We start from the raw sequence: 18,387 nt of genomic DNA, 5'->3' as shown, positions 1-18,387 counted from the left end.
TCCTGCCTCCTTCCTTTGCCACCCAGAGAAGCAGGCTGGGAAGGGATGAGCACTGTCCCACAGCCATCTACATTTGGAGAGAGGAGGAGGAAGAGGACAAAGAACCCTTCAAACCACGCACAGCCCTGGGCCTGGCACACCATCCTCATCTGGGATGGGCCGCAGCTCCCAGCAGCTCATTATCTGTGGAGAAGGGAATTCATGTGAGGCTGACCAAGGGCAGAGCTCCTCATCCCTGGCCTCTGCCTCTTCCTCCTGCTCCCCCTGCCGCAGGGACGAACTCTGACTGGAGAAAGCAAGGACAGGATAGTGATGCTGCAGGGAAGCTCCATCCCATCGGGCAGCCTGCCTCTTCCTGGTGCCTGAGCATGCCAGAGACGGGGGCACGGAGCCTGGCCCTTGCTCTGGCTGGGGAAGTTTATATTAGTGACACATCTACACACACGCACGCACTCACACATGCAAAAATAAGTCTGTTTATTCTCTTCCAAATCATTTGGAGAACCCTGCAGGGCTGGAACACCTTCTAGCCTGTGCCCTCCCCAGCTGCCTGGATCTCCCCAGCGCTGGGAGCTGGTGGCTGAAGTGCTGCATTGGCCTCAGCGCCTTTAAAACACAACGGAACAGTAAATAAGACGGGCTACAATAAAAGGAGCTGGCGGCACGAGGGAGAAAACTCCACGGAGCAGGGTGCTCGGCCGGGATGGAGGGGCTGCCCCCCTGCGCCGGTGATGGTGCTCGGGAGCGGAGTGTAGTGGATGTGGCGGTGAAGGCGCAGCCGTCCTGGCTGCGGGGGGCTTGATGGCGGCTCACTTGCGGCTCAGCAGGGATCCCAGCAGAAGCACTCCGGCCACCGTCGCCCCGGTCAGGAGCCATTTGTTGAAGGTCTCCTGGCCTTTTCTCACCTCGGCAGCAGCATCGTTGCCATAGAGAACCACAAAGTGCTCCTGTGGAAAGAGGAGAGTGGTGAGCAGAGGGGTGGGAGCAGAGCATGGAGGGAGAGGGCTGGCAGGAAAGCGGTGGTGGGGACCGGGCAGGTGATGGATGCCTTGTGCTTCCTCGCTCTGAATCATGCACAGAGGGCAAGTGGGGAAGCACAGTCATGAGAGAAGAGGATGCCAGAAAGGATTTGTGAGGAGAACACCATGAGGGCAGGGCAGGGGATGCATCACGTGCTCTTGGCTCTCTAAAATTAGCATGCAAGTGTGATAGAAATCATTGCAGTGGGAACCCGCTGGGCTCCATTCCCTGGCCGAGGCCTGTGGAAGCAGCAGCAGGGCTGGTGCCCACGGCTGCAGGAGCCCACACCGTGCATCCCCCCAGTGATTTTGTGTCCACAGCGGAGCCTCCCATGTCCCACTCCCATGTCCTGGCCCTCACAGGCTACTTCACAACACGAGCTGGATTTCACGAATCCCTGCGGTGAAGGCAGACACTGGGTTGTGAAGCTCAAGCCTTCCCAGGGATTCAGGAGAGCAGGCCAAGCACGAGGCTTGTCCAGGAATGCAGTCACTCCGGCTCAGCTCGTCCGAGCCAGCTGCTTCCAGCCCTTCATCTCCAGCAGCAGCAGGAGCTGGGAAGACCTCAGCCCATTGTAAGGAGAGCTGTTGGGGTCCCTAAGCCGCACACAGCAGGGCAGGAGCGCTCCCTGGGCAGGCAGCAGGGAAACACATGGCCCAGGATCTCTCAGGTTTATCAGGGCTGAGCAGGAGCTGCAGGGCTGGACAGAGAGGGAGCTGCGAGCTCCAGGCTCAGGGATCACCAGCAGCTCAGCGTCAGCAGGGCCTTGATGCTGTCGCACCTTGAGCCCATCTTCCAAGTAAGATCCCCTGTTCCCTGATAAGTGAATGCAGTTCCAGTAACTCAGCTGCTCTGGGAAAGCAGAGATAAGCCCGGCTGACGCTGTGCTCGTGTCATGCCTCACCGCAGCCTTTGCGCAGGAAGGGGGAGCATCCCTGCCTGCCTGCTCTGCCTGCACGCTGCCTCCCACACCTGCCCACAGCCTGCAGCCGCACGACTACGGCGCTTTGGTGCCCAGGTCATGGCTGGCATCCAGGTGCCTCTCATTCATGGAACATGGTGCCAAGTCTCCCAGCTCCCACCAAACAGCTCCAGCATGGTCACAGCTTGTGGGGCATCCCCTCACCTTGCCACACACCTGTGACCAAGCTCACAAACAGCTTTTCACAGCAGGGTGTGCAGCAGACCTGCATGCTTACTCCCAGGGAGCTGGGCTGTGTCCCTCTCCATGGCCACAGGCCTCCCCACCACAGGGGATCTGGTCCTTGATGAGCTGTGCACCTCAGCACCCACCTCTGCCACCAAAGCTCTTCTCCATCTCCCACCAGCCACCTCCCCAGCTGCCTTCCACACCCCGTGACCACGAGGAGGAGGTACGCACACACTCAAGGGCAGAGTGTTGGGACACAGGGACTTTGCTAACTCACCCCAGGGCACGTCACTACTTCTACCTCACTTAGAGTCCTCTTCAGGGATATGACAGTCATCCTCGTGGCTCCCACTACCTACACAGAGTGGCAGAAGGCAGCTCGCTTCCCATCATGCTTGCCAGCTGGCACGGGATCTGTGGACGTGTTGTACTGTGTCCTGGTCCTGCAGGAATGGGCAGGAAGGAGCTCACATGTCCAGGGAGGAAAGTGAAGGCTGCTGCCTGCTGCTAGCACACTCACGCAGGAACAGCCAGTGACGTGCTGCAGGAGAGGGACAGGAGGAGAGCCCAAACCCAAGAAGGGGATATTTTAAATTCTACGGGTACAGGAAATCCCTCTGTGATAGCTGGTGATGAGAATGGAGCTGTAAAAGGGCATGGCAGTGGCAGCAAACTGATAGCAGGCTGGCAGGGATGGAGGGCAGAGGGAACTGGGGCAGAAGGCACAGCCTTGTCCAAAAAACATCACCCCTATAACATCTGTGTATGGGAAGACTTAGGTTGGATGTTAGAAGAAGGTTCTTCACCCAGAGGCTGGTTGGGCATTGGAACCAGCTCCCCAGGGCAGTGGTCATGGCACCAAGCCTGAACCAGAGTTCAGGGAGTGTTTGGACCACGCTCTCAGGCACATGGTGGAATTGCTGGGCTGTCCTGTGCAGGGCCATGAGTTGGATTTGATGAACCTTGTGTGTCCCTTCCAACTCTGCATATGTTTTGATCTCTCAGTGCCAGGGCCCTCGCTCCAGGCATGGTCCTTCCCTTGGAAGGGAAGGAGTGTCCCAGCCACTCGTTCACAGCACCTGATGCTGCAGAGCGCTCAGCTGAAGGAAGGCGGCTGCGCCCTCGTGATGTATTCCCCAGAAAATCTGCTTTCCTCAGGGATTCAGTAGGACCTGCCCCACTGAGAGTCCCACACATCTCCACAGGCGCCTCCTGAATCGTGGCAGGGACGTCCCCACTGTGCCCAGGAAGGCTGCAGTGGTGGACAGGGCTACACACATACCCTGCCTCTCCATGGGGCAGGCACCAGGAGAGGGCCCCGCAGGCAGGGCAGGGAGCCAAGGAGGGCTGGCAGCCGGTTCTCCACGCTGCTTTTTCCATGGCATGTGCTGACGAGCTTGGGGAAAGGCAGTTCCAGGAAGCCCTTGCTTCCAAGAAAAGGAAGTGTTTGCTGAAGGAGATAAATGGTGCACGGTGAACGCAGAGCTATCGGGTGCTACAGGCGGAGAGGAGCACAGCCAGAGCCCAGCACAGGCAGGGAGGGGACATCAGCCCTTCTCCTTTCCTTTGGAAGGGAGCGGCAGCTGCTGGAGCCACAGCTGGGGGCTGTAGGGGACTCGAGGAGAGCGCCTTGCCCTTCTCCGGGAAAATCACCCCAAGAGCTGTGATAGCTCAGCCCCTGCACAACTTCAATCCCAGATGTGTCTCCTGGGAACCAGATCCCAGACCAGAGGGAGTGGGAAAACAGGCAGGAGCGTCCTCCCTGCCCATGCTGGGGGTGGGTTGAAGGTTAGGGAAAGGCAGCTTGCTCTGTTCCCACACCATCCCAGGCCTCGGCTGCTCTGCACCTGAAGCCCAGCACTTCCAGGACTGATCCTGACCTCTCTGGCCTGGTGTTTGGATATCAGGCTTGCCCAGACATGTCCAGATATTTCTGGCCTCCCCCAGTCACCTTTATCTGAGAGGAAATATTTGGAATTCCTGAGCTGATCACAAGGACTGTGGTAGCAACAGCACGTCAGTGTCTCAACCCTCAACCCGTGGGCCTCTTCCACCAGAGAGGACAGGCTGTTCCATCAGAACACCCGCCACATCCCCTTCCCCACGGAGGGTAACTGACACGTCCGAGAGGAGGATGCTCTGGAGCAGGACATGAGGAAGCAGAGATCTTATTCCTATGCAAGAGGCAATCCCCTGCCTTTGCTTCTCCTCCCCAGAGCTGGGGAAGGAATCCACATTTTCTTGCTGGAGCCTAAATGACCACTTGCTGGAGGAGATGGGGCAGGGGGGTTCTTCCCTCCTGCTGCACATGCTACTTGCAGGAGGCAGAAGGACCTGGAGAGTCAGGCTCCACCACCCCACAGAGCTGTGGCAGGGAGGCTCTGCAGTGCCAAAAGTTCTCTGGACACTCACAGAGCCTCCAACTGCAACCCAGCACTGTGGGGGATGCAGCAACCATTCAAACACTGCCCAGTGCCCACACACAAACCCATGGCAAAAAGGCAAGAGGTACGGGTCTGACCTAAAGTGTTTTGTCCCAGGTGGGAGAGCAGACTAAAGAAGCACGACACCTGGCTGAGATGCTACTCATATCCTGGCATGGGAAAGTGAACACCTAAAATTTGAGGCTCTCATTTGTTTGGTTCGTTTCATTCACCAGTGCTGCCCACGCGGGAGGGAGAACAGTTGCTGGATCCCATTCAGGGTCAGCAGAGCAGGTTCCTCTTTCAAGATAAGCCCCACCACTTGGGGAAAGAGGATTCAGTGACACTGAGCCATGGGGGCAGGTGAAGGAAGCAGATGTGGGCAATAAACTCCCATCTGGCCTCTGGTGAGGCAGGAGAGTGGAGAGGGGAGGGCTCTGGCAGTTTGGGGCTCAAAGCTTGCCCTGCACAAGGGGGTAAAGGGTATGGAGGTCACCGAGATACCAGGACAAAGCTTTGAGAACCAGCAAAGAAAAGCCAGGCTCTACTGGGAGTATTCAGGTGAACTGGTGGCACTTGGTCAAACTTCAACACAGAGACTGGGATGCCAGAAGGAGCTTCGGAGCTTCCCCACGGCTCCGATACCCAGAGAGCCCAGTGAGACAGACACCCCCAGCACCCACCTCAGCATACACAACAGCCTTTCCAACCCAAGGATCCTCATGTGTTTTATCAAAAATTAGCTGGATCCCCAAAACCTCCCGTGGGATAAGTCAGCATTGTTCCCAGATGGATCAACAGTGGTACGGGGAGGTTAAGTGCCTTTCCTAGAGCTGTGTGCGAGCCAGCAGCATGAGCCACAGCATCTGACTTCCAACCCAGGCATTCTCATCACGAGGCAATGTTTCCCTTGAAAACAAGGCTGTTTCTGTTTTACCTTCACCGTAAGTACAGCTGTGTTCCTGCTCAGAGGTCTAACAGCAACCGCCGGCCGGGAGCAGAGTCATCTGGATGACCAGACATTTGTTAATGAGATGCTGGGAACAGTTTTGTGCTGAGCAGCAAGACAAGGAGGGGAAAAAGAAAGGCAGCAGCTCAGCACAGACCACAACAAAGCCCTGCATCGACAGCAACCTGCTCCCAGAGCCCCTTTGGGCTGCCAGCTCACCACATGGGGCTGGCATATGTGAACCTGGAGGTGAAGCACAGGGGGGAAAAGGCAGCTGAGAGCTTTAAGAATAAAAGAAAACATAACTCTTCCCAAAGGCTGCCACTGGCATCCTGTAAACACAGCTCTGTGGGTCCCTTTGTGATATGAATGGAAGAGACATCCTGGATGTTCTCCCTCTGTCCTGCTCCCCCTGATGCTGTGTCCATGTGTGGCCCCCACCACTCCCAGCTCTGAAAGGAGGGCAGCAGGGACAGAGCGTGCTGCACAGGTCACAGGACTGCCTGCAGTGCTGGGCAGTGGAGGTCAAGGTGAGCACCTGACTCAGGAGCATGGCAAGGGAACCTGCCATCCAAGGTAGGTCTGACCTTCCCCATAGAAACACAGATCCTACAATGGTTAGAGGGGACCTTAAAGATCATCTAGTTCCAATCCCCCTTCCATGGGCAGAGAAGATCTGCAGCTTCACCCCACTGGTCCCTACCAGCAATCCCAAGCAGGCTCAGAATGGGGTGGGGAAGGGGTTCTGGGACACAGAGAGAGGAAGGGGCTCTGGGGACAGCAGCTGCAGGTGCAAATACTCCAGAGACTCAGCTCTAACTGTTATGCAAATGGTGACCTCCAGGGAAGCAGCTGCTGATCTCCATGACAATGGCAGGGAATGCCACCCACCCACTGCCTTTCCTGCCTTTCCTGCCCTTGGAGCTGGTGCTGCGGGTGTTGTGGGCCCTGGGGTGCTGTCCCTGCCCAAGTCCCGGGGCATTCATTGAAACCTGCATCTTGGAAGGAGGCAGCCAAAAATTCAGAAGGGTCAATTAAACAAGAACGTCCCCTCTTCTTCCTCTTCTCACTCGAGCTTTGCTGTGGGGCTCCAGCCTAGCCCAGGCCAGAGCTAGCTCTTTTCTAACCAGAAACAAACCCTCACTAGCACATTCCAGCCCTAATCCTTGCCGAGGCAGCCTCCTGTCAAACTGGTTTCATCACCGGCTCCAGGGAACCTGCAATAACCCCACACCATTCAGCACAATTTCAGCGTTTTCCAAATACATGAAAGAGGCTATGGTGACAGCTGTAACCCCCGTCCCTGCCCCGGGAGACTGCTGTGCACAGCACGAGATGGAGAGCAGGGAATTGCGCTCTCCGTTCCAGAAATCTGCTGAAACATTCATGTGTATTAAAGCCGGAGACGATGTGAATGACTAATCCACTTGCATCCATCTTTCATCAGTGTTCCTCCCAGAGCTAACTGGGGTGAGGGCTCCCGAAGGTGCCGCAGCTCCGGCCAGCACCAGGCCCGCTCAGCAGGGCAGGAGAGGCTGGCAGGAGACATGACTCTGGTACAAAGGCACAGCGAAGAACACATTGGCTGAGCCGGATCCACTCAAGAGATTAGCACCTGCTGGGAATGGGATTGTTTTCCAAAGGGCATTAAGTGGAATAGTCCGAGGAAAGACGGTCTCTCTGATGCTTCTCCCCACCGGACAGATGGTGTCTGAGCCCCGCAGCAGAGCAGCCTTTGTGCGAGGGGCACGCTCGGGGGGCAGGGAAGGCTCCTGCTTTCATGTCCTGGTTATCTGCCGCCTGTGGGCTGGGGAGCAGAGGGCCGTGGCCAGCTCGCTGTGCCGGACAGAGCACCTCAGCAGGGCCACCCGCACCCAGAGAACAGAGCTCAATTTTCACCTTGTCATTGCTCTTCCTGGACGTCAGAGCTCCTGTGCAATCGTGCCCTTGTGTAACCGTGGGGAAACCTGTGCTGGGGAGATGTGCCATGCTCACGTGTGCCTGGCTGCTGAGCCACGTTCCCTCCTGCCAGGGGGTGAGTGGGCGATGCTGACAGCTCTTCCTGGTCCTCACCCGCACCCCGAGCCTCACCAAACACACCCCACAGGGAATGTTGGCATTACCAGTACTCAAGGGAGCCAGGCTGGGTGCAGGGATGGTCCCCAGAGGAGATAGATCCTGGAGAAAAGCTGCTGGTTCTCCTGCCTCAGCCACTTGTCCACCAGCATCCTGGAGGAGCGACGGCCAAGCTTTACCACTTCCCACTTCAGCCCCAGCACCTCACGAGGCTGCTGTAATTCTTACATGCCACTTGAATGAAAAAGGGGAAAGGGTGGAGGTGCAGGAAGAGGAGGAAGATGTGCTCATTCTGTTTTCACTTCCTGTTAGTTCCATGAAATTTCAAATGATTCAAGCCACAAAGTCCCTTTTAGCAAAATCCTTGCTGACTTGAGGGCAGGAAGCACAGTAGGCAGCTGATGCAGCAAACACAAGACAGAGCGATGCAGCATGAGAAGGAGACTTTGTGCTCTGCCCTGGACTCCTCCATGCATGTTGTTGCATGAAATAATCACTGGCTGGTGCAGTGGAAGCTTCTAAATGAGGTCAGTTGCTCTATTAAAAGACGTTAGCTCTCCAGCAAGTTTAATACACTGGTGAGCCATACAAGTACAGGTTGGAGGCACTTGCAACGCTCCATGATGGCTGATTTACAGGTAGCAACACCTCATTTTCTCCGTATGTAAGTCATATGTCACCCAGGCACTACCCAGGGCCACGTACACGCCCAGCACCAACATCCCAGCCCAAACCCTGAGCCAGCTCACCACGAGTCACACACACAAGCAGTAATGCCACGTACTGCCACCAGACATGCTCCCTGCACAACACTGGTAGTGTTCAGCCTCAATGGCGGCACAAACCAGAGAGATGGGCAAATTGGACTGGTATCGTTCAGAGAAGCAACGCAGACAGCTGTCCTGCTCCACCTGATCATGGTACTAGCTGCATGCAAACCAAACCAGCTCCATGCCAGCCAGCTCAGACCTCTTCTCTGAGCTTCCCAAAGAGCCCTTCATCCTCCAGCAGAGAAGAAAACCTTTCCATGCTCCTTCAGGAAGCAGCCAGTTCCAGCAGCTCCCTTTCAAATCCTACCCCAAGAGCCAGGTCACTGCACAGCTCTTGCCCACAGATTCCTTGCACACTCCAGCTCCAGCTCCTGCTCCAAGCCCTGCCTGGTGCCAGCTTGTCAGGTTTTGGAGTATTTGATTTCAGTCTTAAGAGCACCTGTCTGGCAGCGGTACAGGCAGGGAGAACCTGCCTGCTCTTTGTTCTTGGCCAGGCAGAGCACAGAGCAGGACACCTGCCTCAGTTTCCCTCTGAGCTCAGGTGCAGGGCTGTGAGCCAGGGAGCTCTGGGTCCATCCTAGATCAGGAATGGGGGCTGAAAGGCTGAGCCTAGCCCTACTCCCACCGGAGGCTCCTCATCTCCAGGGCTCATCTCCCCAAGCAGGATACTACTGCCAGGAGCTAGCCACTAATTGGATCTACTTAAATCAGCAGCTACGTCTGCAGACACAGCTGAAACACAAGCTTGAGCAGGAAGGAGGATAATGCAATAAATTCAAACAGCTCTCCCCAAGGGAATCGCACAACCCCCTGAAACTTCCCTCTTTGCAGATACAGTCCATTACCCTTCCCTGGGCACACTGTGCCAGTGCAGAGGCAAGCAGCGGTCGAAAAAGTAACCAGCCCAAAGCCCCCTGAAACACCAAGCTCCCCCAGCTTCCTGCTCCCAGCAGCAGAGGAAAGGCAGACCAGTTACAGCACAACATTCAAACAGACCCTGTAGCCACGGGAGCCTCTCTGGTTAACGCTCTGAATCCCGCTCCTCCCTCCCTCCCTCGCTACCCCGGAGGCAGGCAGCAGCGCTGAGTGCACTGGGTTTCCCATTAAAGAGATCCTGAGAGACAGCACTGGGCTGGTACACGTGAGCACGTGTCCGAGAGAAGACACGGGCGGCTGGAGAGATGCTGGCTGCACGGAGCTGCAGCGGGCGTTCCCGCCTGCAGGCAGTCCTTCCCAGCACTGCTCAGCCCTCCGATTCTTTTTTTGCTAACTAAATTAAACATGAGGATAAAATAAGCAAAATACCTAAAAATAAAAAATAAACCGAGCATTTCTACAGCACAACTAGGTCACAGCTCCCCAGCATGCGAGTCGTGGCAGCCACGGCTCAGCCCCTTGAGCCTCCCGGGTTCAAAACTGACATCTCTCTTAAAAGGCTGCTCCCGAAACCCACACCTGCTCCCCGGTAAGCCCAGCTGGAGCCATCTGCTAACGGCTCTGCCTCCCGGCAGCCCTCGGCACCCTCGTTCCGCTGGGCTGTTCTGCTGTGGCAGAGTAACCCTTCTCCCCACCTGACCATGACGGGTGCCAGCCCGTGCCCTGAGCCTGCCCCACTGCCCCCCTCCATGGGTGCACTGTGGGGGAAGCTCTCCCACCCCTCTGGAATGCATGTTCCCTAACTTGAGCTCTTGGCATCTCAAGGATGATTAGGAGCAGGACTTCAGAGAGATCTTGCACCAAGAACCCCTCCGCACATCCTTCCAGGTGAGGAGCAGGGAGGAGGTCCAAGGTCAGGGCAGTAAAGCAAGGAGTGCCCTGGCACTGAGGGACTCCGCTTCCCTTTCATGCCTCCACTCTGTTCGTTAATCTTTAGTGGCTCAGAACAATAGTGTTTAAGGGCAACATCCCTCCCTTGTGGGAGGGTGGAGAAGGAGAGTGGAGGGTGGAGGAGAGTGGCTGCTCTCCTGCCACTGCAAGGCAGAGCCACCCGCAGTGAATACCTACGCTCTGAATCAGCAGGTAGGTCAACATCCCAGCTGCTCTTGGGGTCCCGAGAGGAAACAGAGCAGCTGCCCCCAGCCCCCTTCTGCTCCCACGGCAGAAGCCACCATTAATCCCTCGCCTCTCGGTTCACCAGGTCTGCAACACTTCTAAAACTGATATCCATCCCTTCCCTTCCCCCAGCTCCTCCTGGGAATACTCCGGCTTTACAGCTAGTGGGGAAAGAGCTGCTAGAGAAATACTCCTTGTAACATCAAGATGGGACTGTGCTTACAGCCATCAGCTGCTTGGTAAAAACCAAAGGAAACCAAACCTTCTCAGCTTCAGCAAAGATCTTAGAGCACCACACCACCATTCAGCTGCAGCCGGTGTGTGCCGCAGGCGTGTCACTGCTCCCGGGGGTAAACCACGTACACAAACCATACCGGAGCTCCACGGAAATCAGGCACAGCAGCCCAGACACGTACAGAAAGCTGCAGCTTCCACTGGGGAAGAGAGCTCCCACCCACCCCTTCTGTTGCGCTGGGACACTCCACTGCTGCTGAAACAGGGAGAGACCTTGGGCAGCACTCCAGGGACCCGGCTCCAGTGTTAGAGAGGAGCAGGATGAGCAGGCGGAATGACATTACTGAGAGCAGCTGTGAACACAGAGCAGCAAGAAACAGTTTGTTAATTATTTCACAGGTCTTTTTTTAAATGACACTCAGCTCTTCGGATTAAAGAGCCTCAGAGTGCTTTACGAATCAGAGTTGCCAGTGGCTCCCCTGGGAGCGAAGGAAACGCTATCCCTTTCGCTCAAAGACCCCGGGGTTAAGTGGGCTGCTCTGAGCCACAGCCAGCCACGGGCAGGAGCTTGGCTTTCCAGGCGCCTGCTGTAATCACAGATCTAAGGAACGTAATCAAACTGCACCACACACCGAGAGGCAGCAAGGAAAACAGGCAGGGCCCCAAAGAAGGAGAACGAGTAAAGGGGGTAAAGAGCAAAGCTCTGAAATCAGCCTCTGCATCGCTCTTGGTCTAGCGGCAGGAATGCTGCTGCGGGCCGGGCAGGAAGCTGCAGTGGAAGTCATTCCAATGGCATTTCCTGGAGAGCACTGCAGAAAAGCCTCCCAGGTCGAAGGCTGGATGAGGAGCTGCCAGGGATCTGCACACCGAGCCCAGATCTCCGGCCATCAGCGAGGATACAGCTACCTGGGCTGGTTGCTCCAGGTACGACAGCCTGAGCCAGGACACTGCTGCCAGCTCCCACAGCCAGGGAGGAACACTCAGGACTGTGAAGGGACACTGGGGACCCCACTGGCCAGAGGACAGTAATTTTTTCACCCCAAGCAGTTGATGATAGTGGGGCCATCGTCTCAACTGCAAGGGATCAAGGTTGTAAAATAATTACAGAGGACAAAGTGCAAAGCAATAGTCCAGCTGAGCTCCACAGACCAGGTTGCTCAAAGCCCCATCCAACCTGACCATGAGCACTTCCAGGGATGGGGCAGCCATAGCTTCTCTGGGCAACCAGTGCCAGTATCTCACAAACCTCATAGGGCAAAGAATCTTCCTAATATCCACTCTAACTCTGCCCTCTGTCAGTGGGGAGGACTTCCCCCTTGTTCTGTCACTCCATACCCTTGTCCAAAGTCCCCTTCCAGCTCTGCTGGAGCCTCTTTAGGCACTGGCAGTCTCCAGACTGAACAACCCCAACTCTCTCAGCCATAGGATGAGATGGACCCTCATAGATGAAGCCATAGGACTCATCTTCAAGAGTCCAAAGCGTGGCCTTGGCTATGCTCAGACTCTTCCACTGAGTCAGTTCTTCTACACACTGGCCACCACGTGGAACAGATGGCTGTGATCTCAAACAGGATCAGAAGTGCCGGGGCAACCCCAAAACCCAACCTGCAACACTCAGAAGGGCAGAACTCTGGCAAACAACACTCCCAGGAAATGTGGTAGTGGCAGGGACAGTTTGTGCAGGATACCTGGGACACAAGGCACAAGGCCAAAATGCATTTCCAAAGAGCTGAGAATCAAAGTCTAGCTCCCAGTCTGAAAGCATTGAGGAGCCTGGAGCCAGAGCACAGGACGAAATCCCAGCTGCGTGCTGTCATATGACACAGGCTGAGTCATTTCCTACCATTCAGAAAAAAAATCAGAAAGATAAAAATGAGCTTGCTATATTGACATCTTCAAAGGGTTTTCCCCAAAGAGAATCATAAGCTTCCAGTCCACTGCAGGGTGACACAACACATGTCCCAGCACACCAAGTCCTGTGTGGCCAGGGTCAGCTGAGAACCCAGGAAGCACTTCGCAGGAAGTCATTCATTCTCCACCAGCCTAGCCCAGTTTGTTGGGATTCACATGTGACAGACTGGTGCTAAAGATGCCATTTGCTTTCAGTCCTAGCCTGACACAGTCCCTTCATGTTGGTCCCCACCATATGCCCCACAAATCTCTTGACTCTACATCCACAGATCTAACTCCAAGCTGATCCAGAAAGCCTTCCTTAAATCCCACTCTGAATGTAGATTTAGCCTTGAAGGAAAAGCTGTCATGCACTGGAGGGTCACAGCCAGGCAGGATCTACTGCTCACTTTCCTTTCTCAAACAGATTAAGCACGGTCAGTACATCTCTGCCTGCCAGGCTCTCTCCCGTTCACCCTGCACTTCCCCCTCCTTCCTTCCCATTCACCAGATTTCTCCCTCCATGACTCCCAATTCCCACTGGCATCACCATTTGAACTTCACAGCTAGTGGGACCTGGTCTTGGTCAAAGCAACTGCCCCAGGAAAGCCTCCTTTTTGAATGTGACGGTTTGCCAAGACTCTCTTCTGGCTGATTATTAAATGTTCCCCTTGGGTTGTTCTTGTTTGTTTGTTTTCCCAGTGCCAGATTGCAGAGAGGAGGGCAAACCAAGGCAGAGCCAGTAAATGTGACAAAACACTCCTATGTTAACGTTATGGAGCAAGATTTACCATTTCCCCTTGCCTCAAAACATGATTTCTCAAGAGAACTGCTACAGCCCAGCACACAGCAGCCTCCAAAGGCACCTGCAGCTTGTGGCCCTCCGATGCTGCCTTTGTTCCACTGGTGGGGAATGAAACAGAGCTTCCTACACAACTGGGCTATACAGCACTTGTGATGGGGCCATGCTCCTTCCCTCTTTCAGAGGGGCTTTCTACGAAGAGAAGTGCTGCAGTGCTCCAAAACACAAACCACCTGGGCCTTGCCAGGCAGACCTGCCGGAACTTGCATCCCTCTCACCAGGACCTGCCTGCTGCACCTCTCGGGAGTGCTTTGTTTGAATGGGACAGGCTCTAACAGCTCCAGTGCACCAGACTCCATGTGCAAACACGGCGGCAGGAGAGGGATGGCTCCATTACAGCCAGGGCAGGGTGGCACTCCTCTTGCAGGGAGAGCTGGCAGCAGGCCAGTGCCTTTCTCCCTGCAGCTGGAATTGCGCGAGAGAGATGGAAAGTGAAGCATCCCCATGCATACCCCACACGTGAGGCACTCCGGAGCTCTTATGGCCTCTGTCCCTTGGCGTGGAGTGGCATGGCTGCCTCCAAGAAGGGACATGATGAAAGCTGAGAGTGGAGGAAAGCTACAGCCAAGATGTCAAATGAGCACTCAGGGTTTGCAACAGGCTGGCAGTAGCAACACTGCCCAGCGCTGGATTTTTGGTGGTTGGTGGTGTGGATTCCCCACACTCCAGCCTTCGCCACTCTGCCTGGCTCCCATTCAGCTCCCAGCATAGCCCAGGCAGCAGCACAGCCTGGGCAGGGAAGTTAAAAGCCTGGTTCAAGGTTAGAACAAGAGAGCAAGGCGGTCCCCTGAGTGGGAAATGGCGATTTTCAAAGCAAGAGCTGGTGGGCGGGTCAGATAGAGAGGAGTCCTGACCCTTCCGCAATCTGTTGAACAAATATTTGTTCCAAACAATTAATTTAGAGACAGACACAAAAAAATTGAAGAGTCTGGATCATGATGGTTGGGGGTGGGGAACAGAGGGAGGAGGTATTTCATTCCCCACAAGCAGGGACCAGTGATTTTCCACCAGTGATTTAATCTAAATCCCCCAGAGAGTTCATTTACAAAAAATCAGATTGCATTATCGCCTAGGTCTCCAGGATACAGCCCAATCCGTCACTAACAGCAACAGCCACACTAGCTTGAAAACCTCAGTTTGATCACTCAATTCCAAGACTAATCTGTGGCTCTAAAAGCCAAAGGCAGAGGGAGGGGAAAGGAACTCTGCATTTGGCCAGGGTTATCTGCAGGATGAGAGAGCTAATGGGCCACAATGCAGCCAGATGAAATGGCCAGCGGATCCCGGGTTATTAATTGAAACCAAGCTCCTCTCCTTGCCTGAGCAGCCCCACCCAGGCAGTGCCCCAGGGCGGCCACATTCCTGGAATTCCTGCACCGTTCCTGAAATCAGCTCCCTCTCCCTGGGTGCACCAGCTCCCCTTCTTCTCCGGGGTCCCCCAGCATTGCTGGTCAGGCACAGAGAGCTGGGGAGAGCCTCTCCTCTGTCAGGAGAGTGCAGAGCACAATGCTGGGCTCAAAGGCTCCTGTCCCCTTCCCAAAATGCTGGGTTCTGCCGATGGACTGTGAGCTGAAGGGAGCTGAGAGGCCTCAGCTCCCAGGAAGGAGGCAATTCCCCACTGCTTAGATGTCAATGCCTGACAGCCTGAACTCTTTCCAGTGGGAATCGGTAAAGGTTACACCAGCAGGGAATCACTAAGATGCAGAAGCCAAATGAAAACTCAGACATCTGTAGGTCATATACCTCCCGCCGGCAGTCCCAGGCTGCACTGCACAGCCGGACCCGGCATTTCAAGAATGCTTCCTGAAGAAATGCTTATTCATGTTAATACCTCACCACTGAGAGCTCCCAGGGTTTGCTGCTGGGGCAGCTGGGAGCACTGCTCCCTGCCAAGGGAAAAGCAGCTGCAGGCTGAGCAGCTCCCCAGCACAGAGGTTGCCTCCACCTCGGCCCTGGCTTCCACCACACCAGCTCAGACAGCCCCAGAAGCCCACACAACCACCGGGATCTGCTGTGAGATTCACTTCACCATAAGCAAGGCAAGTGCTGTTTCCAGAATGAAGAAGTAGCTGTTACCTCGGCAAACCACCAGCCAGCCCACAACAACACTGCCTTGGAGAGGAGGAAGCTCCACTCCCTGCTGTTAATGACACCGGGAACATGCCCCACAGACAGGGCTCTGCTTGAAGAACAAGCTTGGATGACATTAGATTTCCAAAGGCTCTTGGAAAAGCCGGTCTTTTACATAACATCCAGGGAGAGGGAGAAAAAGCAGGGATGGAGAAAGACATATCTGAGCACAAACTGTGTCAACACGGTGGGCTGACACTCTTGGGACAGAGTGTTAAGAACGCAGAAGGCAAGACCGCACACCCCTTTATCCTCCCTGCAATGTGTAGGACAAGCTCTAGCACAAACACTGCAGGGAGCTGTGCTCTGGTTTGACCGGCCCCACTGCCAGCCTGGAGCGAGGGAGGGCATGGGCAGCCACCCCCACCACAGAGAGGTGTTCTTACCCATCCGCCATTCTCCTGGATCCAGGGATCTAAGTGGTCGGTCAAGTACGTGGTCATCCAAGACACAATGCGTTTCACCAATACCCGCATCTCCTTGACAACGCTCTCCACGCACAAGGCTCCTCCGAAGGAGAAGAAAGCCACAATACGGCCCCAGTTCACTCCATCGCGGAACAGTTCGTTCACTACCTGCTCAAAGCTCTGATACGCTGTGCTGGGAGTGATGTGGAGCTGGGAAGTGAGGTCGCTGAACGCCCGCCGATACCTCAGCTCAAACTCATCCCCCGCCTCTCTCAGCGCCTGCCTCACATCGGCTGCTCGACGGATCCCACGGACTTCGAGGCTGCTCTGGTGCACGGTGGCACCATTCACTAAGTGGCTGGTGGGTGCATGCCAGGAGGGGCTCCCATTGAGGACGCCGTCCATCTCGTCCTCCTCCCCTGCAAAGTCAGTCTTGTTCTCATCTTCCTCCTCCAGCTGACTCCAGCTGTATCCTTTCTGTGAGAGCTTGTAGGAAACAAAGTCAATCACTAACTCCCGGTTACTGCTGTACATTTTCACACCTGGGAGACCCTCAATGAGTCCATGGTCCGGAGCACAAGCAGATCAGCACTTAGCAGGTCCCGACTCCACTCCTCTTCCTCACGACCGATGGAAGCATCTGACCTTAGCACAGAGGAGGAGAGAGGCACCGAAACGGTTAATGCCACAGCTCTTAGATGCACCCGCGCCATTACCACCGATAGCTTATCGTTATACTGAGATCACCCCGCAGCTCTACGCCGAGGCTCAGGGCCACCAGATTGAAGCCGCACGGAGGACCGACCACAACACCCCCTTCCCCGGAAACCAGCCTCGAGCCCCGAGGACCCCCAGGCTCGCTTCGAGCAGACCCCAGGTCTCACCGGGTGCGGGCTGCGCCTGGCAGGCCGGCTGCGGGCCGGGGCGGAGGCGGTTCTCGTTCTGCTGGAGCTGCGGGTCGGCCCGGTCCGAGACAGCACCGCCCCCGCCTCGCCCCGCCCGTTAAAGGGCCCGGCGCCCCCGCCCCCCTCCGCCAGCGTTACCCAACCGCTGCAGCGACGGCAGCGGGCGGGCAGGGCTGCCCAAGGATTACGGCAGCCCCAGGGGCGCCCGGTCTGACGGTAGTCGCAGCCCCCGCCGCCCCAAAGCCCCTCGCTCCCTGCAGGCGGAGAGGATAAACCGCTGAAAACCGGCGAGCACTCGCCACCGGGGCTGCCGCCGCACGGCCTTGCGTCCTTACGGGAGCGATTCCAGTCACGGTTAGCGGCGCACTGCCATTGGGACCGGGACGGTGACACGCCGGGCAGCGGCAGGCGGGAGCGCCGCAGGGGGCAGCCGGTCCTTCCGGCCACCGGACTGGCCGCCCCTACCACCGCACCGCTTCCCCCAGATCCCCGAACCGCATCCCCCCCCCAGTCACCGGATCGCCCCCCCAGGTGCCCGGACGGCCCCACCGGTCGCCGTACCTGGGGGGCGGGGCCGCGCACGAGGGCCGGCACGGCGCCCGCGCGGCCGACACGTCAGCCAATCAGCGGGCAGGAGAGCGCCGAGGGGCTGGGGCCCGGCAGCGGCCTCGCTGTTTGGCTACGCCGCGCGTCACTCAAGGTTTACCCCACCCCGCCCCTCACCTCAGCCGCCGACGGAGGGTCCGCGTCCTTCCCGGCTCTGACGCGCGGGCCCGGCTGGCAGTGACGCCGGGGGTCGCCGGGAGCCCCGCCGGGCCTCGGCCCGCTCAGCAGTACCGGGGCTCCTTCCACATTGCCCGCCGAGCGGCCGGGGGGGTGCGGTAGGGTGGGAGGGGGCGGCAAAGGGGCGGTGCGCATGCGCGCGGTGCCTCAAGGCTGGGCGAGGAGCGTCGGTTGGACGGCGCGGGGGCGCGGTGCGCCTGCGCAGTGCCGGCTGGACCGGTGCGCCGGCGCGAAGGTGCCGGGCGGAGGGCGGAGCTCTGGCGCCCCCTGCCGGCCGCGGCGGGATCCGCTCCCGCCGCGCCCTGCTGGCCCGGCCGCTGACACGGTCGCCGTCCCCTCACAGCAGTCCGGGACTTATGTGCGGGGTTTTGCGTCTCCACAGTGCTCAGGGAGCCCGTGATGGGGCTGTGACGGGGAGGTTTATGCGGGCAGTGCTGGAGCAGTGAAAGCCACTGTGAGAGCCAGGGCCTAACCCATCCCTCTCCAAGGCCACGGGGAAGATTATGCAGCACTTGGGGTCGATAACGCCACTGTGCAAAGAGCACTTTCTCCTAACGGCATCGAGAAACCTGGCTGGGCTTACCAGGCGGTGGAAGCCGCCTTACCTGGGCCCAGCAGTCAGAAGGGCTGATCTGGTGAGGAGGAGCGGGTGGAAGCCGGGCAGCGGACACGGATACTGCCGCAGCACCAAGGCCCAGCTCCGGTGGGTTCCTGCCCGGCCCCGCGGCCGCCTCAG

General features: G+C 57.0%; 1 protein-coding gene across 6 annotated transcripts; it reads right to left on the bottom strand.

The window, feature by feature from the left end:
- Positions 1-456: 456 nt before the first annotated feature.
- On the bottom strand, positions 457-17,748 carry BCL2L1 (BCL2 like 1). 6 transcript variants are annotated; one of them, XM_082292770.1, is made up of 3 exons: positions 17,592-17,748; positions 15,943-16,608; positions 457-947 (listed from the first exon to the last, which is right to left on the bottom strand). In XM_082292770.1, the coding sequence occupies exons 2-3, from the start codon at positions 16,495-16,497 to the stop codon at positions 810-812; spliced, it is 693 nt and encodes a 230-aa protein (XP_082148896.1). In that variant the 5' UTR covers positions 16,498-16,608; positions 17,592-17,748; the 3' UTR covers positions 457-809. The 6 variants fall into 6 exon arrangements, with proteins under 6 accessions (XP_082148896.1, XP_082148900.1, XP_082148899.1 ...); XM_082292774.1 differs by having other exon boundaries at positions 15,943-16,603; positions 17,592-17,745; XM_082292773.1 differs by lacking the exon at positions 17,592-17,748 and adding an exon at positions 17,430-17,442.
- Between the last annotated feature and the right edge of the window lie 639 nt (positions 17,749-18,387).

This window comes from Coloeus monedula, assembly GCF_965178545.1.
Source record: "Coloeus monedula genome assembly, chromosome: 17".
Lineage (NCBI taxonomy): Eukaryota > Metazoa > Chordata > Aves > Passeriformes > Corvidae > Coloeus > Coloeus monedula.
This window is presented reverse-complemented; position numbering and strand designations above follow the sequence as displayed.